The sequence below is a fragment of the Nomascus leucogenys genome, unplaced genomic scaffold, assembly GCF_006542625.1.
Source record: "Nomascus leucogenys isolate Asia unplaced genomic scaffold, Asia_NLE_v1 Super-Scaffold_391, whole genome shotgun sequence".
NCBI lineage: Eukaryota > Metazoa > Chordata > Mammalia > Primates > Hylobatidae > Nomascus > Nomascus leucogenys.
In genome coordinates this window covers 457,331-469,788 of record NW_022097988.1, presented here as the reverse complement: position 1 = coordinate 469,788, position 12,458 = coordinate 457,331, and the positions used below count along the sequence as shown (strand labels likewise).

The window sequence follows — 12,458 nt, the reverse complement described above, 5'->3', positions numbered from 1 at the left end:
TGGTTTTTTTTTTCCTTTTTTTCTTTTTGCTTACTGTCCATTATTTTATTGTATATAATCTTCCATCTCAGCTAGGTTAAAGAAGCATGATTACTTCCAGATTGCAGATAAGTAAACCATGGCTAAGAATGATTAGTGACTAGTTCAAGATCATGTAATTTGTTGGTAGGTGAATTTTGTTTAGAATTCAGGTGTTTCTTGACACTCTTTTTACACAATATTCTTGATTTTGAGAAGAGCTTTGTAGTATCACTGTCCTAAACATAGTTTGTTAAAATTTTAAAAAATGTTTTATTTTGAAATAAAGACTTAACAAATTTTTTAAATGGAACGGTAGAGTTTCTACATCTCTTTTACCCAGTTTTCCCCATTAATAATAACATCTTACACACCCATACTACATTTCCAAAACTAGGAAATAGGTATTAGTACAATATAATAAACTAAACTATAGACATTATTCTAATTTCACCAGTTTTTACATTATTTTGGGGGATGGGGGATTGGTAGTGGATAGTACTATGAACTCTTATTACATGTATCAATTTGATAACTGCTGCCAGAGTCCAGACACAGACTTGTTCTGTCACCACAAAAAAAAACTCCCTCTTGCTATCCCTTTATGGTCAGACTCTCACCCCAGCCCTAACCCCGGCAGCCTTTCTCCATTACTATAATTGTGTTATTTTTAGAATGTTGTATAAACTACACATGTAGCATGTAACGGCTTAAGATTGTTTTTTGCACACATAATACTCATAACATTCTTCCAAGTTGTTACATGTATCCATAGCTTGTTCTTTTTTATGGCCAAATAATAGTTCACTGTGTCCATGTACCACAGTTTCTCCATTCATCCTTTGAAGAATATTTTCTCCTTTGTATTTAAACAAAAGTTTTGAAGTAATTGTAAATTCATATGCAGTTGTGAGAAATTATACAATGACCTGGTGTGGTGGCTCATGCCTGTAATGCCAACACTTTGGAAGGCTGTAATGGGAGGATCGCTTGAGGACAGGAGTTCAAGACCAGCCTGGTCAGCATAGTGGGACCCTATCTTTATTAAAACATATTTTTTTAAAGAAATACAGTGAGCTCTTCCTGTAAGTGGCCTGAGATGATCTCTGTTCAGTTGGCCTAGAAAACCCCCAAAATCATACACAGCAAGAGACTCAAATCTTCATGTTTACTTTAAGAACACCCGTGGAAGTGCCCAGGCCATCAAAGGTATGCGTATCCAAACAGCCACCAAGTACTTGAAAGATGTCACTTTATAGAAGCAATGTGTGTCATTCCATATTATTACAGTGGAGTTGGTAGGTGTGCCTAAGCCAAACAGGGGCTGGGCACAGGATGACAGGTGGCCCAAAAAGAGTGCTGAATTTGTGCTGTACATGCTTAAAAAGGCAAAGAGTAATGCTGACCTTAAGGGTTTAGATGCAGATTCTGTGGCCATTGAGCATGTCCAGGTGAACAAAGCCCCAGGATATGTTGCTGTACTTACAGAGCTCAGGTCACATTAACCCATACATAAACTCCCCTGCCACATATTGAAATGATCCTTACTGGAAAAGAGTAAATTGTTCCTAAACCAGAAGAGAGGGTTGCAGGAAAGAAAAAGATATCCCAGAAGAAACTGAAGAAAACAAAAATTTATAACCTGGGAATAAATTCAGCATGGAATAAATGCAAATAAAAGTTAAAAAAAAATAGATTCTGTCCTCGTGGTTTAGCCACATCCACCTTCCTTTGTCCCATACATTTTTATATATTTTTTATAGAGATGGGGTCTCGCTGTTATGCAGGCTATCTCGAACTCCTGGCCTCGAGCGATCCTCCCATTTCAGCCTCCCAAAGTGGTGGGATTGCAGGCGTGAGCCACTGCACCCAGCCCACCCCCCTGCCCCATATTTTTAAATGGTGAATTTGTTTATACTTCCTTGCCCCCTTTCCTAGTCTTCATCCTATCTGGTGACTAGGTTCTCTCTGCCCACAATACCATCTAAATCTCCCATCATAGCACTTGACAAATAGGTCTAATTTGTTCCCATAAGTGGCACCCCAGACTCTAAAGTCATTCTGATCCATTCCCTTCATCACCGTAAGTTCCCATTACACTATTAATCTGATCTGAGCTAAGTATTAAGAAAGAAAGAAATTGGGTTGAGCCAGCACTAATGCATGACAGACTGATGGTCCCTTAGTCTCCTAAGAGGGGTTAATAAAACACTTCTCCCCAAACCCCAGTTTTTATTGTATTTTATTAAGAAGATAGGTTTATCCTATAAGGGTGAGGCTGTATCTCTGTAAGTAGGTAAGCCTCACCTGAAAGATAGCTTGTCCCACGTGAAGCAGTGTATGTTCCACACCATATGCCAAAAATGGATGCATAGCCCCTTAACTTTAATTAAGCAGAACAGGGTGACTTTTCTGCCCTTGGTGTGTCTTGTTTGGACTGGATTCCTGAGTGGCTGATGTTAAAGACATGTCACATAAGGAATTAGCAGTTGGAAAGTTAAGCCCCAAGGAAGGCCTCTTTCTCCCTAGGAGCCATACAAAATGAGACCCAGAGTCCTAGCTATATGTAATAAACTTGACACTTTGTCAGAGGCTGGGATGGAGGTGGGGAGGGCAGGGAGGTGTGGATATTAAGAGTCCAGAGACAGGGAAAGTTTCTTCCCCATCCTCCAAAGACCAGCTGTAATGCCCAGGGCCTAGGGTCTGGTCAGTCCATGACTCCCCACCAATGCCAGCCTTGGCAGTTTGAGCCGTTGTTGAGGAAGGCAACATTTCCTTACTAGTTGTAAACATAAAAATGAACCTCCAGCTGGAGGAACTTCAAGTATTGTTACAAAGATGTGGAAAAATACAAGATAGTATTTTGGGGGAGTATTTGGGGACTACCTCTCTTTAGTCTGGGAGTTAACTCTCTTAAGCTGTTGTTTCTCTTTTTAGATTCCTCTTCTCTTCCATTTCTGAATCCACATATTCTCCCACTAGAATTTTCCGCAACACTGGCAGTAGAGAAGGCTGTAGAGAAGGAGGTACAAGAATTGCTTTAGGCCAGGTGCAGTGGCTCATGCCTGTAATCCCAGCATTTTGGGAGGCCGAGATGGGTGGATCACCTGAGGTCAAGAGTTCAAGACCAGCCTGGCCAACATGGCAAAACCCCGTCTCTACTAGAAAGACCAAAAAAAAAAAAAAAAAAATAGCTGGGTATGGTGGCACACGTCTGTAATCCTAGCTACTCGTGAGGCTCAGGCAGGAGAATTGCTTGAACCCGGGAGGTGGAGGTTGCAGTGTGCTGAGATCACGCCACTGCACTCCAGCCTGGGTGACAGAGGAAAACTCTGTCTCAGAAAAAGAACTGTTTCAATAGGGAGTTTGAATGTCAGGGAAATGCCTAAAGATGCAACTTGGACCAAAATAGGGAGCTGTTTTCTATATATAAGGAACAGCTATATTCTTAAGTTAGTTGTTTGCGTTTTTTTTACATTTATCAGAATTGTCTTCCTAATACCAAGCAACAGTTTGGGAATGCCTTGGAGACTGAATATTAAAGCTGTAAATCAGTAGAATATCTTCCCATGTAATCTTTTGTTTGGTTTGGGGTTTTTTGCATTTTAAATTTTACTTTAACTTTTTAGGTTGTTAGTTTTTAGGAAATTCATGGTTGACCAAAATCTTCTTGACCTTTTATTCAAAGATAGTCTCATCTTTTGCACTATGTTAAATTGTCCTTAGTCTCTAATAAGAGAATAAAGAGGTGAAATAGTCTAAAATCTCATGGTGCTACATCATTCAAGACAGTTTTTGTTGACCTGCCCTAATTAACAAGAGGAGTGATGTCAGCAATATAAATATATAGCTATTAAATTTTCTGGTTCTAGAGTGCATTTTGCGTGCTTATATTATTGTTAATAATATTCTGCCTAATCTAATACAATTAGGATTCTAAATCCGGGTTTAAATTTTGTGCTTACTGACTCACAAAGTGAAATTCTCAATATTCACCATTAAGATCTTTTTAATATTGATGTTTAATTTGGTATTCATTAGACTAAAAGAAGAGGTGGTGGTAGAGGGGTATCAGAGGTATCTGATTTGCCTGTCTAAGGAGGCAGAAAATAAAAGATTAAGCTGTCGACATGAATTGAGGTTGGGTTACACTAAGTAAGTACCTTTTCATGTTCTTGTCTTCCCTCTTGGGGGTGTATACCCTCCTCATTATAATACAGAAAGGACTAATACCTTGGACCTACCTAGTTTATGGTTTTATTTCACTTGATTGATTGTACATCCTCCTGAAGTTGGGACTGAGATACAGCCATCCTCTCGTCAGACTGAGAAACTGAGGCAGGCAGCTGAAAGGACCAACAACAAGTTAAGGGCTTTAGCCCTTCCCTTTTCATTTAATAATAATCCCTATAACTCTTAGCAAAGCATTAGAGCAGCTGTTCCTCTGCAGTCAGTGGCTTTGATGTTTTTAGTATGGATTATTTCCTAATCTTATAGACCCACATGGAATGGAGGTAGAAGCACAGCACAACTAGATACTGATTAAATTGAAATGCTAAAACCCACAGCACTTATTAACATAATCTCTTTGTTTAGCTACTCCAGTGATAGAAGTTTCTCTCCCACTGTGTCAAAAGTTTTTTTGAACTGAGTGCTTGGATACCTTTAGAGTTAATGCCAACCTCTGTGCTAATCTTCCATCTCCTTTTTCTCCTATCAGCTGTCACTGAAGTGTAGAGCTCCTGAAGTCTCTCAATACATCTATCAGGTCTACGACAGCATTTTGAAAAACTAACAAGACTGGTCCAGTACCCTTCAATCATGCTGTGATCGGTGCAAGTCAAGAACTCTTAACTGGAAGAAATTGTATCGCTGTGTAGAATCTGAACACACTGAGGCCACCTAGCAAGGTAGTAACTAGTCTAACCTGTGCTAACATTAGGGCACAACCTGTTGGATAGTTTTAGCTTCCTGTGAACATTTGTAACCACTGCTTCAGTCACCTCCCACCTCTTGCCATCTGCTGCTGCTATCTGTCCTTACTTGTGGGCTTCTCCATGCTGTGCCAATGGCTGGCTTTTTCTACACCCTCTTGAGTGTAGTTTGGTGTTTTGTAATTGAGAGCTCATTTCAAAAGCAGAAAAAGACAACAAATATTAAAGCAAGGAAAAGTGTCACTGAAACACTGCACTTTATTGTTTTATACTTTTGTACATATGAGAAATCAAGGGAGTAGTGGAACCGGTAGAAAGCATTGAAATGACTGTCATTAACCACACAGTCCTGGAGGCAGAGATGCAGTTACCTACCCTAGCTTTTGACGGGTTCTCTTATCTGTGGTAGCCTTATCCCTGGTCATTTGGATTTTCAGTTTGCTTTTTTTTTTTTTTTTTCCCCTCCAAACTCCTTTTCCTTGGCCAAGCCTTCATGCTTCCCCCTTTCCATATTATAATCTCATTTGATTGCTCTGCAGTTGGGAACGGTGATCTTCTTGAATGATGTTTCAGTGTGCAAAAACTATAGAGCCTGTCAGCACCAAAGCTGAGAGAAGTTACACCTTACTCCTTTCTTTTCACCTGAACAAACCTGCTAATCCCACTAATTCAGGAATTTGAGTAGAGATGGAGAACAAGAACCCAGATGCTGTCCCCTCACCCCTCTCCTGTATTTCTCAGGTCCAGTTCAAATCTAAAATTCTACTTTTAGAGTTGAAACAGTAATAACTTATCCAACCCTCTTTTTCTACAAAGGAGAAAGATAAAAGGCACAAAGGTTACCGCCAAGGCCTGTCAGCTGTGTAGTAGCAGAGCCGAGACTGAGTGTCGTAAGTCCCCGTCAGTGTGGTTTTCACCACAGGGCTGTCTCTTGTCGTCTTCCCCTAATGCCTTCTCCTGCCTTTTCTGTGCCTACTTTTTGGCTCTTCACATATTCCATATCGATTTTGACGCCCTGTATATTGGCATCAGGTGGCAGCTGAATATCTTTTGAATTACTCGAAGGTAAAGCCAGATGCCAGAATGAAGGCATAGCCAGTGTTTCCCATATGCCCCCGGAGCCCCACTTGTCGAGGCCAGCAGAATAGGCGCAGAGATGAAGTGAGCTTAGAGATGTTGCAAATGCTTTTTATCCCTTCAGCTCTCTGATCTGCACTTTCTTCATGATACTTAGTTTGCAGGGCATATTAAGATCATCCCAGAGGTTCAGGCAGTTCCTATCATCTCTGAAAAGACTGGGGGATATGAAATCTTCCCCCTACCCCCCGTAACACATTGGATATGATTTTTCAAAGAATGCTTCATGCCCAAAATACCAACCTGTTTAGCAGTGTTACACTGTTTGATCTACGGGCACTTGTTGCATTGCCTGGCATCCAATATTCAGGGTCCGTGACTAAGACTGGTCTTCTCAGATGCCCTGCTTAAATCAGGGGCACTTCAGGCTCCACAGGCGTCATGTTGGACTGAGACCTAACTCACTGGACTCAGAGGAGGAATCGTGGAAAACAAGAGCAAAACTACCCCACACCCCTGTTTCATGTCTGAAATAACCCTGCTTCATACCAGTTGCAAAGCTTGTGGGGAGTGGTCCCACAAAGCACTTTCTTAAACCTTGAGAATCTCCAAGAGAAAAATATTTGGGGAAGGAGGGAGGAAATATGTCCCTTGCGCACCACCCCTGAAGCACATGGCAGTAGGAAACAGCATAGGATTGTATGTGGGAGGTGGGTAGGTCAGTGATGTGTGGGGTGGAAAAGCAGGTTGGTAAAGTTCCCTTCTTGGGACTCATTCCTGGAGTCAGTGGATACAAGTAGTGCAGAAGGTTCACACTGCAAATAGTGTTCTCATCTCAAAGCAAACTATCATTCCAGAAGGAAAAGTGTGTCAGGGCAAGCAGACAACACAATTTCCTACCAGAATATGTCCCTCAACCCCCGAAACAAGGCTTCTCTCAGCTTCCCCACCAGTGATGGATAACAGCTCCTATTCTCAGCTGACCTGACTGAGCCAACCCGTGAACTCTTCACTCTTTGGGGAAGCCGCCTCCCATCACACCCCTGAACAGAGTTAGGGAGGAATTGTACTTCCCATAAAAGGATCTCTCCTGAGAGGCAAAACCTGTTGCCTCCACCACGGCTTCCCTCTTGGCTCATTCCAAGCTTGGCCAAATTGGGGAAGTGGGATGGAGGTTGCCGTGCATCCCCCCTCCTCTGCCTAAGTGTGTCTTTGTAATGTCAACTGGCATCATACAAGGAGCAGGAGAAGCAAACACCCAGAACTCTTTTGCTGGTCAGAGATTCCCTGAGTGTCTGTCCTCACCCAAGCCTGCTCTGTGTGTCTGTGTTGTGAAGCTTGAGACTCTGGAAAGAAATGGGGAGGGGGGGGCAGGGGAAATGTTGCCCTAAGAATGCTTCTCATTCCTCTGTTCTTGTTGGGTCCTGTTTTGGGGGAGGGTGGGGGTTGGGGGAAGCTTGACCTTGTGTCTTCGTCAATAAACTCACATTTACACAAAATGAAGTTTGTGGTATGTACTTTTTTTTCCCAGAGCTGACATTCTAGGAGAAAACATAGCAGGCCAGAGAGGGTCAGAACATTCATAACCACTCTATTAAAACTTTTCTGACTGCCCCAGCCCTCCCAGGGATTCAGCCACATGAAATTAAGAGGGACTTGAGGGAGAATCATATACCTCCTGGAGGCTCCTTTTGACCAAGCCCTGAAGCACCACTGCAACTCCAGGCATCTTTGCAGGCAGGGAGTGCTCAGAGGAGTCAATCTGTCTTTCCTGGCAGTTCCCCTGCCGGGGCCCCAGGCAAATGGTCCCAGGGGCAGTAGCCGGAGCCACAGGGCCTTTTTCTGACTTGTCAGTTGGCATCCAGCCAGCAGGGCCCAGGGCAAGAGGAATGCAGCAGAGCTTCTCATCAGTTTATTACCCAGGATGTCTCAATCATCTCTCAACTTACAAAGTCTCTCAAACCCGGCCTCAGGGCCTGCATATTCCCAAGCAAGTGGAATTAATCCTGCTTTAAAACAAGCTTCCCAGGGAGTTCCAAGACTAGAGGCCTGCATTTGTGTTGTTGGGGGCATGTGACCCATATGTTGTCAAGACAGGAGGCCCCCCCCAAGCCTAGGTTCTGATAAGCTGACAGCTGCTGAGATCTCCCACTGCCTGGAATGGGGGGAAGAGGCTGGAATGAGGGATCTAACACCAAGATGCCCCTGGACAAGTCCCTGAACCTCTCTCACCACTAGAGTGAGTGTAGATAAAGCACTCTGCAGCATTTGGGACTTAGTAGGTGCTCAGCAACCGTAGCTGCCTTTATTACTTGGATGTCCAAACCCCCTGAGCAAACAGCCTTTTGGCAGCTAGAAACTTTCTGGTTGTCTCCATGTTGCCAGGCTGCAGTTAGCTGTAATAGGAAAAACACTTGGTGAGAGGGATCAAACCGGGGTTGCCAGTTAAGAATGACGTTAATTTGGGCAAAGAAAGTCCTGAAGGAGAGGTTCTCAACTCTTGGGTGCACATTAATGTCACCTGGAGAGCTTTCAAAAAAGACATGGTTCAGGTCAGTCAGTCCGGGATGGGACCTGGGGGAATCAGCATGTTTTAAAACTCCCAGATGTTTTCTAACGTGCAGCCAAGGTCAAGAATCACTGCCAGAGAGAGAGGCTCACACCTGTTCGCCTACTTCCTCTTCTACAGTAATACTCATGTTCTATGGCGTTGAAAAATGGTTAAAGCCCTTCCATATGTACAGTACCTGCCTATTCCCTTACCTATCTCATGAATTTAATTTCATCTCCAGTTTACAGATGAGGTGTGGCAAAGTCACGTCTTCTGACTCCCTGTCTGTGTCCATAGAACTACACTGTAGCTTCTTCCTTCGTCCACTGGAGGTTCTGTGTAATAGGTTCTCTCCTACCTCTGCTCTCAGCCACATCCCACCTTGCTAAGCCCCTAGGATACCAGTATGTTCAGAGCACACTGGTCCCCTGTCTTTCTCTGCCTGTAAAGTGACAACTAGGAAACACTGAGATCTCAGGTACATTGTTTCTGAGGTCATAAAACAGCTAAGGACTCGCAGGTTTGGGCTTTCTACTCCCACCTCATGCATTAATGCTTTTTCTGGTTTTGCTTAGACCCAGATTCTTTTTCCCTGCCACCCCCAGCTCCAGGAGGCAAGAGCCTGTTTATTTTAATACCTGGTATGGCACTTGGAAAAGATCACACCTCCCCCGTTGTTACCCAATTCTATCTCCTGAACACTAATCCTAGAATCCCAACCAGCCCCCAGACATGTTATTAGCAACAAGGATGTTTCTTGAAAAGTTTCCGAGTTGGCTCCAAACTTACCATCTCAGTTTCTCATTTAGCTTTTGCCCTGCCATGCTTGATGCTGCCAACAAAGGGAAGGCTAATTTGGGGGTTGGTTAGACCCAGATTCTCAGCTGGAAAAGTGCTTGCAATGGCTGTTTCCAAGAGCATCATTTTGAGACAAGACTGCCATCTCTGGGATCATTTCTCAATGCTCTGGGGCTGGGATTACTCCACTCATCCCACTTCTCCCACCGGGTAGATGTTAGAGGATGATGTTCAAGTCCAGCCTCTGGCTCACCCTCGTTTCATTTACTCTTCACTTACGGTCGGAGACCCCAGGATCTGGCCTAATAGCCTCTGAAAGCTCAGTAGGATACTCAGCTATGATGGAGCAGGGGCAGAGGTAGGCAGGTCTGGGTTTTTGACATTTCTGTCCCACTTCGTGTCTGGGCCTCAGCTACTGCAGGCGGTCCCATGTGTCTGCTCCCTGAGTTTGCACCTCAGCCAACAGGCAGGCATCCTCAGCTGAGCCAGACCCACCTGAGGCTCAAGGTCAGACCCAAGTACAGAGTCTTTCACATGTTCCCATCAAAGTGCTCCTAATGATAGGGGAGAGTGAACAGGCCCCTAGGGGTGCATGTTCTTAGGCCAAAGTGACTCTCAGCAAACCAAGATGACAACTGTATCCTAACTTCAGGCAAATCTTCCACTTCATGTAGATAGAATTGCTGTTTGTTTTTTTAAATAAAAATAATCCTTTAAATGACCTTTCACTGAAGGCCAATATGAGGCCCCATAATTAACCTGCAGCTTTGTGTTTCCCTAGTGCAGTGGCACTATCATGGCTCCCTGCAGCCCTGACCTTCAGGCACAAGTGATCCGCCCCAGGTAGCTGAGACTACAGGTGTGCACACCACCATGCCCGGCTGTTTTTGTATGCTTTTTAGAGACGAGGTTTCACCATGTTGCCCAGGCTGGTCTTGAACTCCTTGGCTCAAGCATTCTGCCCCCCTTGACCTCCCAAAGTGCTGGGATTATAGACATGAGCCATTGAGCCCAGTGTATTTTAATTTCTTACTTCTAGTCCGCCTTCAGAATGGAGGGCCACAGCCTGGGGGAGCAGACATAAAGCCTGGGATCCTCGGGCAGGGTGAGGATTAGAGATTTTCAGATACAGTAGAGGGACAGGTGATGCAATCAAGAGGCCCTTAGCGACCCCATGTGATCCCACAGGGCCAGTTAAAATCTGATTTATTCTCCCCAAAAGTGGTGCTCCAGGAGGAAGCCAAATTCATTCCAGCCCTATACTTGCTTCTAGCTGCTGCCCTGGTCCTTTCATACCCCCACCCCAACCCTCTGGGAGCCTACCTAGAATAAATGGAACCGCTGTACCACGGTGTTGCTCATCCTCCCGTAGAATGCCTGCGTGTCCCTAAAAAGGCAAAAAGTAAAGGCCCCATGCTGAGACTTCCTACATGCCAGGCATTGTGTTAAGGATTTTATACACCTCAGCTCATTTACACCCTGTCAACAACAGTGAGGGACAATTAATCACACTCCATTTAATAAATGAGACTATGGACTTCAAGTTACTTGCCTCAGTTACAATAGTAAGTGGCAGAGCCAAGATTTAAATCTAGCTCTGTCTGATTCTGAAGCCCAGGCTCATACCCATTCTCCTCTGTGACTGAACAGGAGAGGGAAGGGAGGAATAGGGAAGGTGCCCAAAATGCAGAGGTCAGAGTGTGGAGGAAAACTGAGTTCTGTTTGGGAGCCTGAGAGCTGGAGCACACGGTAATAGGAGGTCATAGTGGAGGATGCAGGGTCCCAGGGGTAAAAACACTTGGGATATCTCTCAAGCTCCTGCTCATCCTCCTGCCCTGGAGGCTCTAAAATGCAACCTGAGCAGGTGCTTCCCTGCTTTAAAACTCTTCCATAGGGCCGGGTGCAGTGGCTCACGCCTGTAATCCCAACACTTTGGGAGGCTGAGGCGGATGGACCACCTGAGGTCAACAGATGGAGACCATCCCGGCCAAGATGGTGAAACCCTATCTCTACTAAAAATACAAAAATTAGCTGGGTGTGGTGGCGCGTGCCTGTAGTTCCAGCTACTCTGGAGGTTGAGGCAGGAGAATTGCGTGAACCCAGGAGGCAGAGGTTGCAGTGAGCCAAGATCGTGCCACTGCACTCCAGCCTGGCGACAGAGCGAGACTCCATCTCAAAAAAAAGAAAACCTCTTCGATGACTTCCCATCCAGCACAGGGCTGGATCCGAACTCCTCATCCTGTCAATCAGGGCCTTTGTGACCAACCTCTCACCGCTTCACCCACCATGCTTCCTCGTGGGCTCCTATCTGGTTCCCAGACTCACTTCTCAAGCCTGTATAATTGTTCTTGACTTCTGTAGCTTTCCTCTGCTACAATCTCCCTCCACCCAGCCCCCAAAATCTACTTCTTTCAAGGTTGCTTCCTTGAAAGTTGCCTCCTGTGAAGCTTCAGTGACTCCTCTAATGAGTTGTCCCACTTCCCCTGCCCTCCGCAGAACCTTGACTTTGCACACGGCACATTTTTATGTTGTGTGTCTGCTTTTGATCGCACATTGGACTGTGAGCCTCGTACCAAACTCATCAGTGACTGCTCAGCTAGTGACTCTCAATCTTTGTATTCACATTTTACATCTAAGTGAGACAAGTTTCTCGACCTCAACTATCTCATCTGTAAAGTAGGGGAAACAATCTACCCCATAGAATTGTGAGGATTCAATCTGAGGATGCATGCAAAGCTCATAGCACACTGGCAAAATAGAGGTTGCCTATCAATGATGACATTGATTATGACATGACATTGATCATCAAAGGTTAGAGATGATGACTTTTAGAATAAATACATGATTTATTTTAGAATAAATACATGAGGGTGATTTTGCGCTCAATCCTGAAAAATGCTGGTATCTCCCATTCTGGAGAGAAGAGGCCTATGGCAGTTTTAGGGATGTGGAGGTCACGAATTGGCAGGGGAGACCTTCTTTGTGCCAGCCAGCTCTGCCTTTCACTGCGGCAGTGAAGGGTGAGAGTGATCACCCTTCGCTTAGCCCTTGAGGAGGGTGGAGGAGCAGAGCCTGGATGT

At 44.6% G+C, this 12,458-nt stretch overlaps 1 protein-coding gene across 3 annotated transcripts in view; it reads left to right on the top strand.

The window, feature by feature from the left end:
* Positions 1-7,522, top strand: part of AP2B1 (adaptor related protein complex 2 subunit beta 1) — a 134,245-nt gene extending 126,723 nt beyond the window's left edge. For 2 of the 3 annotated variants that reach the window (XM_003281364.4, XM_003281365.4), the window contains one exon: positions 4,739-7,522. In XM_003281364.4, the coding sequence (XP_003281412.1) occupies positions 4,739-4,813 (75 nt within the window). In that variant the 3' untranslated portion in view covers positions 4,814-7,522. The remainder of the gene's footprint in view (positions 1-4,738) is intronic. The other variant, XM_003281366.4, reaches the window with a different exon arrangement.
* The last annotated feature ends 4,936 nt before the right edge of the window (positions 7,523-12,458 follow it).